Genomic DNA, 14734 nt, shown 5'->3' on the forward strand with positions numbered 1-14734 from the left:
TTCACCAATCTTACAGGTACCATTACTCTTGAGTAAGTTTTTTCCACAGGATACAAAAGTCTGGTCTATCATTATGTTCTATCTCAAGAATATCATCAATTTACTTACTCTACTACTTTGCAAAGATAGCCAATATAGTGTCAGTCTAAACATTCTTACTTTCCTCAAGTAGTAAGTCTTCATAAACAAAGATTAGACTAAGTTTTAAGACAGTGAAACTGTTCACCAAACTTTATTTTTTAAATATAACTAACATTTATTTCACGTATTCAAATGAGAATTTAAATCATAAACATTACGCAAAATAAACTATGAACCTAATTGGGCAAGTATGTCATGTTTACAGAATTATAGTATTGAACAAATACTCAGAACCGATCAGGCCCAGCAAAAAGAAAAAACTTACTTGTGATTTATGTGATGGAGACATAGGCCAACACGGGGATAAGTGATAAAAATACACTGAGCCCACAGAAACTAAATAACTTAGGCAACACATCAAATCTAGGTGTATTATCATGCATAATATTAAGTAACGGATATGTAAAACCAGGATCTCGTATGTGCAGATCCAGTCTGATCACAACCTAAGCTTGAAATATGCTTAATAACCTTATTAAATACCTTACGTACATTATTTATATCTTCTCAATCAGTGGGGTAAAGTTTTTACACTGGTATAATATAACCAAATGAAAGGTACTAAGACGACTCCAAAGCTGAGGATAGCCTATATGGGACATGTACAGTACTGACTCCATTTCCCCCATGCCTATCAGAACTCTTGTTGGGTGTCCTGTCCTCAAGAAGGATACCTCCCCTAATCTCAGTAGAAGGGAGGTCTTCATGACTCTTCATGACAAATATAACTACTTTACTCTCACTAATGATTAATGAAGAATGGGTATGTCACACAATTCAGATTTAGGGCAAATCTGTTAGGGGCTTCTAGATCATTTGCTTATTAAAAAAAAAGACATATGGAAGAAAACAGTTTTTTTTTTTTTCTTGCTGGACATAGTGATGTGTACAAATAGCATGCCTAGAGCTTCTGTAGCCGTCCAGTGCCGGGCACACAAAACACAGCAATGCTGGAAAAGATCAAAACCCTGGATCCTTGAGGACATATAACTATAACCTTAATCACCTCAAAAATCACATCTCATTTGGGACTTCTAATTGGTGAGAAAATAAATCCCCCACAGTTCAAGCAGTTTTGGAGCTGGGTTTTCTGTGAAATGTAGCATGAAATATCCTAACAGGTATCGCAAACAAGAAAAGAACTGATCTTTTCAGGGCTTTTGAAAAAGCACAAGCTTGATCAGAACTACAAAGTTTTAAGAAACTGGATGGTGACATGTGTGTCTCCCTTACAGCACACACCACATTCAAAGCACTCTAAGTCCCCAAATTCCGAAGTGCTAGCAAAGCCTGGAAAAATGAGAACAATGATCCACATGCCACACAACACAAATTCATAACACAATGCAAACTACTAAGGATGATAAGAAATACTTAAAAAGTGGCCAAATATGGGAAGAGAATGGGGTTAGTTTCTCATAATCAAGTAATTCCGCTAATTTTCAACGGGCTTAAGGTTTTTTAAAAATCTGAAATGAGGGGCGCCTGAGTGGCTCAGTGAGTTAAAGCCTCTGCCTTCAGCTCAGGTCATGATCCCAGGGTCCTGGGATGGAGCCCCGCATGGCATCGGGCTCTCTCCTCAGCAGGGAGCCTGCTTCCTCCTCTCTCTCTGCCTGCCTCTGCTTACTTGTGATCTCTGTCAGTCAAATAAATAAATAAAAATCTTTAAAAAAAAAAAATCTGAAATTAACTCTACCACCAAATCAAGTTAATCCTTGAGGGCACAGAACAAAGACCTTATTACCGCTCCAGACACAACTGCAAATTGCTAAGCTATTTAAAGTAAGATTTTCATGAGAATTAAAATGGAAGCATAACATGAAAGCAACTTAATTACAGGTTTATTAACAGTATAATACTAAAAGGATACTTACTTCATAAGTTAAATGTTTTAACAGAACTATACTGGCAAGAAAGAGGTACCGGTACCTTCAGAAAATGTAAGTAAAATCGATTTTTCCCACTAGATCATAATATAAACAATTTTCATATACACCCAAATCATGACTGTACCTGTTGTCTTTTGGCTGCCATAATGTTCAGTTTATCCACTTCAGGTTTTAGGGCTTTATACTGTATTCCTAAATCTTGTTCAGTGCCAGCATTCCTCAGTTTCAAGATACCTTCTTCTACCTATATAAAACATAACTCTAAGTAAGAAAAATTCAATGAAACAAATCTGTATGTAAAAAAGATCTATACTGGGCACCTGGGTGGCTCAGTCGTTAAGCTCTGCCTTTGGCTTAGGTCATGATCTCAGGGTCCTGGGATCAAGGCTCTCATTTGGCTCCCTGCTTGGTGGGAAACCTGCTTCTCCCTCTCCCTCTCCCCTTGCTTGTGTTCCCTCTCTCTGTGTCTCTCTCTGTCGAATAAATAAATAAAATCTTAAAAAAAAAAAAAAAAGATCTATACTATTTTATTCCTTTTAACTGCTACTCGGATAGCACTCTAAACTTTCTCTTCAGTTTACATGGCCCTCAAATATATGAGCAACTACTACATGGGAGGATTATACTGACTGTTATCTAAAATGATAGAATTTAACCTATCTTGGTTTCTCAACTCTGGAATTCCAGTAAAAGGAAATGCTTAATCACTACTGCAGAGGGAAGGAGTCAAAACAGTACCTTTGCTACAAGTTCTTCACTAAAATCAAGACTACACAGGCTCATAGCACACAGCCAGTCTGAGGTACACTTCGAGAAGAGCTGAAAATGGAAACTAAAAGAAAACATTCCTGCTCCACTTAGGTAAAACAAGTTCAAAACCAAAACAAACTCTAAGGCATGCTGAATTAACTATGGGCAGCAGAAGCCTCACTGTGATGGAAAGAACAAATTACAGACACAGGCCTGTACTCACAACTTTCAGCTGAACAAGTAATTTGTAGACATCTGCCATGTCAGCCAAAATAAGCAGCCGGGTAACAGCAGAGAGCAAAGCTCGAGCTGCCCGAACCATGTTGCCACGCTTCACAGAAGAGCAGGGATCATCTGCAAACTCTCCTGCAGCAGTCTTCATCAAATCACCTGTTTTACAGCATGAAAAAACAAACCCATCAGGAATGAACCAAATAACTGGTCTACGTTTAAAAAAAATAATAACTCGTTGGGAGAAGGGGGGTGGGGTTATGGACATTGGGGGGGGTATGTGCTTTGGTGAGTGCTGTGAAGTGTGTAAACCTGGCGATTCACAGACCTGTACCCCTGGGGATAAAAATATATGTTTATAAAAAATAAAAAATAAATAAAATAAATAAAAATTAAAAATAAATAAAAATAAAAAAATAATAACTCCCACCTCGTGAAGTTCATGCACAGAATTTAAGGGCTCTCATTTTTATTGTTTTGTTTGCTTTTGTTGGTTTTACAGCAATCACTTTAAAAAGCACCCTCATGTACTGCTGGTGAAAACATAGTATCTGGAAAGTGATTTTGGTGCTATACATAAAGAGTCTGAAAAACACTCCTTTTCAGGGGGGGCACCTGGGTGGTTCAGTTGATTGAGTCTCTGCCTTCGGCTCAGGTCATGATCTCAGGGTCCCAAGATCAGGCCCCACTTGGGGCTCCCCGCTCAACAGGGAGTCTGCTTCTCCTGCTCTCTCTCCTTCTGTTCCTCCCCACTTGTACTCTCTCAAATAAATAAAATCTTTAAAAAAACAAAACAACAACAACAAAAAAACACTCCTTTCCTCAAAGAGCATTACACATGTATCCTAAGGTGTAGGAGGGATTTCAGTGGGGGAAAAAAATGGATCTAATGTGATCTACCCTCATATCCACAGAATGATACAGAAACACAGCAACTGTTATGGAAGACCTCCACACTACATTAACCACCTCAAGAGAGAGTTACTGGCATATGAAGACAAAGCTGAGTCAATGACTCATTCGTTTTCCTCAGAGTAAAACAATGACAACAGCTCAAATGCACAATATGCACCTAGTTAAGTAAATTACGTTATATCCTACAATTGACTACTATATAAATATTAACATATATATGAAAAAATGTTAACATTTATGACGAAACAATAAGCATAAAGAAAACAAAACATATATGTAACGTGTTTTTAAAAAAAGGGAGAGAAAAGATGGGAATCCAAAGGCAAGTAACAGTTACACTAGGTTATAATCTGACTCTTTACATTATTCTGCACTTATAAAAACATTTTCTATAATGAGGAGGTATTATACCCATAATTTTTTTTAAAGATTTTATTTATTTATTTGACAGAAATCACAAGTAGGCAGAGAAGCAGGCAGAGAGAGAGAGGATGAAGCAGGCTCCCTGCTGAGCAGAGAGTCCAATATGGGGTTCAATCCCAGGACCCTGGGATCATGACCTGAGCTGAAGGCAGAGGCTTAACCCACTGATCCACCCAGACGCCCTATATCCATAATTTTAAAAACTACACTAACAACATATACAATACAGGGGTGCCTGGATGGCTCAGTGGGTTAAACCTCTGCCTTCAACCCAGGTCATGATCTCAGGGTCCTGGGATCGGCCTGTATCAGACTCTCTACTCAGCGGGGAGCCTGCTTCCCCTTCTCTCTTTGCCTGCCTCTCTGCTTGTGACCCCTCTGTCGAATAAATAAATTTAAAAATATCTTTTAAAAATAATAAATTTTAAAAATAAATAAATAAATTAAAATGTTATTGTAGGATACTTAGATGAGCTCATTCTTTCACCTATTCACTCAACAAATATTTGTGCACCCACTATATATCAAAGTCTGAACTAGGTGTCAATGATAGAGCACACAGGAAACAGCCCATCTTCTCATGGAAGTCTAAGGAGGGGGGGAAGGCAGACAAGCAAACAATTAAAGGCTGATTAAGACAAAGGGCCTGGACTCAAAGGGCTCACAAATCAGGGAGTATTACAATGCAATCAGAATTATAATAGCCTTGTGGACAAGGTGCTATGGGATAGGAAAAACTATTTACTCATGAAGAATTTGTCTCAAAAGCTTTGTAGAAAAAAATATGTACATTAAATATTAATATTAAATAAGAGATATTGGCCTTAACCAATAAAAAGAATTTCACCTATGTATTGAGAGCTTAGTATAGACAAAAACCAATCCACTGCTGGGGATACAAAGAACAAGATTATCTGTTTTCAAGCGGTTTATAATCCAGAAAAAGAAGAATGTGATCACACAGAAATTATGTGGCATTTTAACACAAGAGCTATACGAAAGACACAAAAGTACACAGAGTTTCAAAGCAGAAAGCACTAACAAACGGTCTGAAGAAGAAGTGAAATGCCAGCAACAGTTTTATGGGAAATATGGTACTCTGAAAGTGACTCTACTCTGAAAGGACAGAAGAATTTTTGGCATTAAGGGAGTTGGGGCACCTGGGTGGCTCAGTGGGTTAAGCCTCTGCCTTCGGCTCAAGTCGAGATCTCAGGGTCCTGGGAGGGAGCCCAGCATCAGGCTCTTTGCTCAGCAGGGGGCCAGCTGCCCCCTCTCTCTAGAGCTGCATGCCTCTCTGCCTACTTGTGATCTCTCTCTGTGTCAAATAAATAAATAATATTTTTTAAAAAAATTAAGGGAGTTAGTATCTCAAGTAAAAGGAAAAGCAACATAATAGCATCCAAAATTTATTAAATGTCCACTCTATGGCACTCTACATATTTTATTTAAACCTATGAGTCACCTAGGAAGCAGGTAGTACTGGCCCTTCCTTACAAATGAGATAACTAAAGCTTAGAAAGTTAACCAACTTAATCACAGTTAGCTGACAGTAAATGGGAGAGCAAGGTTTTGTAATGCCAATGTTATGCTGTTAGAACCACTTATCAAGTTGAGATAAACAGTAAGAAGGCATATTTGGAGGCTAAAATCAACAAGTCAGGAAATGACAGATGCTGGCAAGGATGTGGAGAAAGGGGAACCTCATACACTGTTGGTGGGAATGCAAGCTGGTGCAACCACTCTGGAAAACAGCATGGAGGTTCCTCAAAATGTTGAAAATAGAACTGCCCTATGACCCAGCAATTGCACTACTGGGTATTTACCCTAAAGATACAAACGTAGTGATCCGAAGGGGCACGTGCACCCGAATGTTTATAGCAGCAATGTCCACAATAGCCAAACTATGCAAAGAACCTAGATGTCCATCAACAGATGAATGGATAAAGAAGATGTGGTATATATACACAATGGAGTACTATGCAGCCATCAAAAGAAATGAAATCTTGCCATTTGCGACAACATGGATGGAACTAGAGCGTATCATGCTTAGCGAAATAAGTCAAGCAGAGAAAGACAAATATCATATGATCTCCCTGATATGAGGAAGTGGTGATGCAACATGGGGGCTTAAGTGGGTAGGAGAAGAATAAATGAAACAAGATGGGATTGGGAGGGAGACAAATCGTAAGTGACTCTTAATCTCACAAAAAAAACTGAGGGTTGCTGGGGGGAGGGGGGGTGGGAGAAAGGGGGGTGGGGTTATGGACATTGGGGAGGGTATGTGCTTTGGCGAGTGCTGTGAAGTGTGTAAACCTGGCGATTCACAGACCTGTACCCCTGGGGATAAAAATATATGTTTATAAAAAATAAAAAATTTAAAAAAAAAAAAAAAAAAAAGAAGGCGTATTTGGGGGCAGAGTCCTCCAGTCTAAGTAGGCAGTGATGGACCTGTATAGAAAGAACAGAAGATGGGGATGGAAAAGCCATGCACAGAGTACAAAGAATTCCTGAGTGAAAGAAGGAAGTGAAAGTCATACATACACAGGATTGACCCAACAAAAGCACATAAAATAAATCTGACCAGGAGCTTGAGTGGCTCAGTCAATTAAATGTCTGCCTTCAGCTCAGGTCATGATCCCAGGGTCCTGGGATGGAGTCCCACATTGGGCTCCTTCCTCAGTGGGGAGTATGCTTCTACCTCTACCCCTCCCCCCTGCTCATGATCTCTCTCTACCTCTCTCTGATAAATAAAATCTTTAAAAAATAAAATAAAATAAAATAAACCTGACCACATAGATGAGTCAGAAAGCCACCATGAGAGCTCAGGAAAGAACAGAAATAGATTATAAAAACAGGTGTCAAATGATATAACCACCTCTGATTATAAAGAGTGAGGAAAAAGAGGGGCGCCTGGGTGGCTCGGTGGGTTCAAGCCTCTGCCTTCAGCTCAGGTCATGATCTCGGGGTCCTGGGATCGAGCCCCAAATCGGGCTCTCTGCTCAGCGGGGAGCCTACTTCCTCCTCTCTGTCTGCCTCTCTGCCTACTTGTGATCACTCTCTCTGTCAAATAAATAAATAAAATCTTTTAAAAAAAAAAAAAGAGTGAAGAAAAAGAAAGCATGAAAGGTGACTTAAAGGTTTCAAGCTAGGATTGTAGTAAGATGGAGGAAAGGGCAAAAGCAACCATATGAAGATTTAAAAAAGAAAAAAAAAAAGGTGTCCCCTGAGACTGTGGAATTAGGAGTAGGGGACAAAGACTATTGGACAAAAGAAACTAAGAGAACCACGGTGACAAGACCAAAAAAAAAAAAAAAAAATCAAATGCATACATACAAATCAACGGAACAGAATCTAGAAACCAAAAATACAGTCAATTAATTTTCAACAAGCTGCCAAGACCATTCAATGGGGGAAAAACTGTGTTTCAAACCAACAGTTCTGGAACAATGGATACTCAAACACAAAAGAATGAACTTGGACTTTACTTCACACCATATACTTTCAGAACAGATCGAAACCTAAATTTAAGAGGTAAAATTATTAACACTCAGAAGAAAACATTAACGTAAGTCTATATGGCCTATGATTAGACAATCGTTTCTAAGCCATGACACCAAAAGGACAAATAACAGAAAAAAGATAAAACGGCATCATCAAAATTTGGAAGTTTTGTGCTTCGAAGGACACTATCAAGAAAGTGAAAAGACCAAAAGAACAGGAGAAAATTTCTAAAAACCACTATGTAATAAGGATCTGGTAGACACAATATAAAAAGAACTCTAATGACTAAATAAAAAGAAAATCTAATTTAAAATAGGCAAAGAAAAGCATTACACAGACATTCTGTGCTCAGCCTCATTAGCCATAAAGGCAAGGCATAACAAAACATTAACTACTAGAACGCCTAAAATTAAAAAGACAGATAATAATAAATTCTGGTGAGGAACGTGGAGAAAGTTGGTGGGAATGTAAAATGATACAGTGACTTTGGAAACAGTCTAGCAGTCCCTCAAAAGGTTAAATATAGACTTACAGTATGATCTAATAATTCCACTTAAAGGTATATTCCTTTAACAATTTAATTCCAGTTGATGGTATATTCCTTTAACAATTGAAAACAAATGTCTACACAAAAACTTACACTAAATGCTCACACAAAAGCACTCCTCATAACAGCTGAAATGTGAGAACAACCAAAACATCCATCCATCCACTAATGAATGGATAAGTAACTGTGATACGAGGCGCCTAGGTGCCTCAGTCAGTTAAAGCAGCTGCCTTCATCTCAGTCCAGGGTCACTGGGATAGAGCCCCACATCAGGATCCCTGCTTAGTGGGGAGTCTGCTTCTCCTTCTCCCACTGCCTGCCATTCACTCTCTCAACAAATAAAAAATCTAAGAAAGAAAGGAAGGAAGGAAGGAAGGAAGGAAGGAAGGAAGGAAGGAAGAAAGAAAAAGAAACTGTGGTATATTGGTATATCCATGCAATGAGACAGGTAAGCATAAAAAGGAACAAAGTACTAATACACACTACATGAATGAATCTTCTAAGCATATGCCATGTGAAAGAAGTCAGTCCCAAAAGGCCACATATTGCATTATTCCATTTATGTGTAATGTCCATAATAAGTAAATCCAGAGACAGAAGCCAGGCTAGTGGCTGCCAGCGGATGGGGCAGAAAGAAAGAGGACTAACTGCTAATAGGTTTGGGGATTCTTTCTGGAGTAATGAAAATGTTCTGGAACTACATAGAGGTGATGGCTGCACAACCTTGTAAATATACTAAAACCCACTGAACTGTACACTTTAAAAGATAAGTATTATGGAAAGTGAATTATGGCTCAATAAATAAAGAGATAAAGAGTATCAAATGCAGTGACCTGAAAGAGCACAGGCCTCGGAGTTGGAGATAAGCCTAAGTTTTGGTTTTCCCACCTATCAGCTATGTGACTGGACTCCACTGACTGTTTTCTCTTCTCCAAAGTATAGACAATACTTTGCTGTGAGGGACAAATCACGTAAGATATCTAAAATGTATCATTCATTACCTTGCAGTAGGAAACAATACAGGGTTGGCAGAAATTATCATCATTATTAATTAAAACTAGGTAAGACAGAGAAATGGGATTCATTGTGTTTCGTGAGCATCCATCCGTTCAACAACCAGCTTTAAGAGCATTAATTAATGCCTTCTTGTAACAAGTGTTTACTGAACACCTTCTAGGAGCTGGGCACCATTCTAACCACTTAGGAGAGAAATTAACTAACCAGGGGTGTCTGGGTGGCTCAGTCAGTCGAGCGTCCAACTCTTGATTTCGGCTCAGGTCGTGATCACAGGGTTGTGGGGTTGAGCCCTTATCAAGCCCCACACAGAGCTCTTCACTCAGCGCGAGTCTGCTTGTCCCTCTCCCTCTGCTCCTACCCCCTATGTGTGCATGCTATCTTTCTCTCTAAAATTTAAAAAAAAAAAAAACAAAAAAACTCTTTAAAAATAACAGATTAATTAACTAACCAGACAAAAATCCCTGCCTCCAGAGAGTTTATATTCTAACAGGAGGGGTAGATGAGAAACATAATCATGTCAATTACATAGCTGGTAAACCAGAAGTACTTGTGAGAGGGCGCCGCAGTGACAGAAAGGACAAGGAGAGTGGCAATATAACATATCATTTAAAATAGGGGGATCAAGGCAAGCCTCACTGAAAAGGCACCACTTGAGGAGTGTCTTAAAAAATGAAGAACAGGACAATCTATCTTACAAAATCACTCCAAGCAGAGGGAACACCAACTCAAAGGACCTGGGACAGATGCACACTAAAATGATCCTGGAAAGCCAGGGATACCACTACAGCTGGCAAGGGAGAATGAGGAAGAGCAACTCTGTGGGAGGTGAAACAGGCAAAACAAGACCGCTCTTTCAAGAATCTGGTCTGCAACCAGTAGGAGAAGTCAAGGGCCTATTAAAGAAATTTTTTTTCCAGGTGTATGTATGTATGTATGTATATGTGTGTATGGGCAGCAGTATTATGGGAAAGAACAGGATCATAAAATTAGATGTCACACAGATAGAAACTGTAGCTTCACCCTAAACAGGTCTCACTTTCCGACAACTATAAAACAGAGATAATATAGGTAATCCTCACTTTAGTAGAGATCCACAAAAGTGATTATGCAAGCTGTAACACCGCAAAGTAATTGTACTATATGGGAAAATTATGATTATCCTATAATCTTTAACATTTTTTGACAAAATGTTAAAAGCTCCTTTACTACTAATTATAAATACCCAGGTAAATGAAAATAGTACAATTAATATTTATTTAATACATTTTAACTCAAGGGGCACCTGGGTGGCTCAGTGGATTAAGCCACTGCCTTCAGCTCAGGTCATGGTCTCTGGGTCTTGGGATCGAGCCCCACATCGGGCTCTCTGCTCAGCAGGGAGCCTGCTTCCTCCTCTCTCTCTGGGCCTGCCTCTCTGCCTACTTGTGCTCTCTCTCTCTGTCAAATAAATAATTAAAAAATCTTTAAAAAAAAAATACATTTTAACTCAAAACATTATTAACAACGAGAATTAGTGTTTTTTTTTCTTTGTAAGAAAACTATTCCAAAGTAGTTTTGTTTGTTTTTTTTTTTCCCCAAAAAGACTTTGAGAGAGGGAGAAGCAGACTTAACACTGGGCAGGGAGTCCAACACAGGGCCCAACCCCAGGACCCTGAGATCATGACTTGAGCCAATGGCAGAAGCCTAACCAAATGGGCTAGGTACCCCCCAAAGTCATTTCTGAACAACACTTGCCTTCTTCAGCATTTAACTTGGGATACAAACAATGCATCTCTTCTACTATTAGGCAAATTGTCCTACTGCTTTCTAAATCTGGATCACCTTCCAACATTTTACTATTTGCACTTGCAAGGCCAAGAAGTATCTTCAAGGGCACCTGGGTGGCTCAGTGGGTTAAGCCTCTGCCTTTGGCTCAGGTCATGATTTCAGGGTCCTGGGATCAAGTCCCGCATCGGGCTCTCTGCTCGAAAGGGAGCCTGCTTCCTCCTCTCTCTCTGCCTACTTGTGATCCCTCTCTCTCTCTCTGTCAAATAAATAAACAAAATCTTAAAAAAAAAAAAAGAAAGAAAGAAAAGAAAAATCTTCAAGAGTTCCTTTAGTGTAAAGGTTTTGAAGACACCACTTCCTCTTGGACATCATCATCCTTTTTGTCACAACCACTTTCCTCCTCTGTGTCAGTAACTCTGCTTTCACTAAGTTCCTCTGACTGCACATTTAGAGTCTCTTTCTTTTTATAAAAAAGATTTTTTATTTTGGGAAGGGGGGGCAGAAGGAGAGGTAGAGAAAATCTTTTTTCTTTAAGTCTCTCTCTCTTTTTTTTTTTAAGATTTGTATTTACTTATTTTAGAGAGAGCCAGAGAGAGAGAGAAAGAACATGAGCAGGAGGAGGAGCAGAGGGAGAGGGAGAAGCAAGCATGCAGGGCTGGATCCCAGAACCTTGAGATCGTGACCTGAACCAAAGACAGCTGCTTTGACAGCAAAGACAGCTTCTCTCAAAGAGAGAAGTCGCATGTGGCTGCGCAAGTGGGGGGCAGAGGAGGAGGAGGGAAAGAATCTCAAGTGGATTCTGTGCTGAACCCCACGTGGGGCTCAATCTCAGGACCCAGAGATCAGAGCCTGAGCTAAAACCAAGAGTCTCCTGCTTAAGGAACTGTACTACTTAGGTGCCTGCCCCTAAAGTCTCTTCAAACAGCAGTGATGTCAACATATGCAGTCAACTATTTCTTCTTTAACTTAACATTCTTTTCTTAAATTTTTTATTTTTTATTAACATATATTATTAGCCCCAGGGGTACAGGTCTATGAATTGCCAGGCTTACACACTTCACAGCACTCACCATAGCACAGACCTTCCTCACAGTCCGTAACCAAACCACCCTTCCCCAAACCCCCTCTCCCCACCCCAAGCCTGAATTTGTTTTGTGAGATTAAGAGTCTCTTATGGTTTGTCTCCAACACCAATCCCATCTTGTTTCATTTTTTCCTTCCCTACCCCCCAAACCCACGACTTTGCCACTCAACTTCCTCGTATCAGGGAGATCATAATTATATTTCTCTGACTTATTTCACTCAGCATAATACCCTCTAGTTCTGTCCACATTGTCGCAAATGGCATGATTTCCTGTTTGTAAAAGGGTTCATGTTGGATTTATCACTGGGAGATAAGGAGGCAACACAACCAAAGACAGAATGAACTACACAGCTGCACAGTCACCAATTACTAAGAGACCTTGAAAAAAGGGACATGACTGCTCAGTGAGCATAATGCACATTATTATTTATGTAGTAGCTTGTTCCCTTAAGAGCTAGCAACCAAGTCCGTTTTTCATGCGTTCACTCACAGTTTAGTTACCATGGTGACTAAATTTGGAACCACGTTGGTGGAGGATTGGTTTTTTGGGTTTTTTTTAAGATTTTATTTTAGAAAAAGAGAGTATTAGCAGGGTAAGGGCATATGGAGAGGGAGAGAGAATTCTAAGTAGACTCCATCTAAGTGCAGAACCCCACGTGGGGCTCAATCTCACCCCCCCTCACAGATCATTACCTGGCCAGTATCAAGCATAGGATGCTAAACTGAATGAGCCAACAAAGCATCTCAAAGGACTGGTATTATTTAACTATACTGTGTAAGTGAAATTTGTACATACTGGAACCATGCAAAAGTAGGATTGTCTATATCTACTTACGGTTGCTGTAGAGATAAAGACAAATGTTCAGTAAAGTGAACATTTTAGAAGTAAAGTGCTTCTAACAGTGCCTGCACTCCCATACTACTATCACTATTGGAATTACAGACAGATGAAGAGGGAGAGGAAGACTAATAGACATGGAAGACATGGAAGTGAAGAATGAAGATTCTGGATCATAGAACACACAGAGCCATGAAAGGGGGAAAGAAGGTTCTTGGACCCTCGGATAAGTGAAAAAGCAGAGGTAGCAAGAGGCTGGCTTCCAGGCAGTATGAAGCTCAGCACTGTTGGATAATCTCATTTGTTCAGAAGCAGTGAGTGAGGCTATCCTAAAAATTGAGCGGGGTGGAAAAGGAAGTGAGGGTTGGGGGAGAGTGGAATAAACTCAAAATCAGCTGTTAGTGGAAATGAAAAAGAGAGTTAACCTGGGGTAAATAAAACTGTAGGCAGAAGAAAAGGCCCAGATTAGGCCAATAAGTGAACTTAAATTCTTAAAATTATAGTCTTTCTAAAATGAATCAAAATGCTTTAATAATTACCTTACAATCAAATGGATAAATGTTGTAGATAATTTTAAATTTAATTTTAATCACTTAACCTCACTGTATTAATCCAAGTTTTCACCAACTCTAATCCCTCTTTCACCAAAACCTCTCCTTCTAAATTCTCACTCCCACACAGGTTCCTCTTCAAAAGCCTCATGCCTTCTACAGCTAACATATCATTCCAAACTAAAATCAGGCCAAATGACAACAAATAAGTGGAAGGAAGAAAGCAAACTAAATACACATACATCTATGCTATTCTGTTTTAGCTCAAAGCCATAAGGACAAATCTTTAATTTCACAGCTAACAGTGTTAGTAATTAAAAAAAAAAGTCAGAAATATACTGTATGGTGGTCTAAAACCTTTGTATTTTTTCTACTCATGAAACTATGAACAAATGTATTAGTAAGTCATTAGCTAAAAACAAGGTCCTCCGGCTTCTGCTGAATGATCCTCTCTAAAAGGAATATGAGACTAAGAATGATTTGAGATACTAAGTTTTAAAAAATAAATAAAAAGAATCAAGAATTCTTTAAAGGGGACACCTGGGTGGCTCAGTCGTTAGGCGTCTGCCTTCACCTCAGGTCATGATCCCAGGGTCCTGGGATCAAGCCCTGCATCAGGCTCTGCTCTGCAAGAAGCCTGCTTCCCCCTTTCCCACTCTCCCTGCTTGTGTTCCCTCTCTCGCTATGTCTCTGTCAAATAAATAAAATCTTTTAAAAAAAAAAAAACTCTTTAATGTCTCTGGAGTGTTGGGCAAGTCACTCTCTCCCCATATTTACAATCAGATCACAAAAGAGACTGAAAAACTGTTTCAGGCACCCATCAAAAGAAGATATTTGTGAGGCTTTCTTTCCAAAATAAAGGAATTAAGTCACATCACAAATGGGTACTGGGTTTCTGTTTAGGGTCATGACAATGATCTGAGATTGTGTGTCCAAAACTCTGTCAATGTACTAAGAAAACGGAATCATGTGATACATGAATTACAAGTCAATACAGCCACGACGTGAGCAAAAAGAAAAAAAAAATTCGTCAATGTCAATTAGTTTACAGAGCATACTTTTTTTTTTTATAAAGATTTT

At 39.2% G+C, this 14734-nt stretch overlaps 1 protein-coding gene across 2 annotated transcripts in view; it reads right to left on the reverse strand.

Moving 5' to 3' along the window:
• CTNNA1 (catenin alpha 1) overlaps positions 1-14734 on the reverse strand; it is a 319319-nt gene that overhangs the window by 124016 nt on the left and 180569 nt on the right. For both annotated transcript variants that reach the window (XM_044226586.1, XM_044226594.1), the window contains exons 4-5: positions 3004-3170; positions 2155-2274 (exon numbers count right to left, since the gene is read on the reverse strand). In XM_044226586.1, the coding sequence (XP_044082521.1) occupies positions 2155-2274; positions 3004-3170 (287 nt within the window). The remainder of the gene's footprint in view (positions 1-2154; positions 2275-3003; positions 3171-14734) is intronic.

Source organism: Neovison vison, chromosome 1 (genome assembly GCF_020171115.1).
Source record: "Neovison vison isolate M4711 chromosome 1, ASM_NN_V1, whole genome shotgun sequence".
In the NCBI taxonomy this organism is placed as follows: domain Eukaryota; kingdom Metazoa; phylum Chordata; class Mammalia; order Carnivora; family Mustelidae; genus Neogale; species Neogale vison.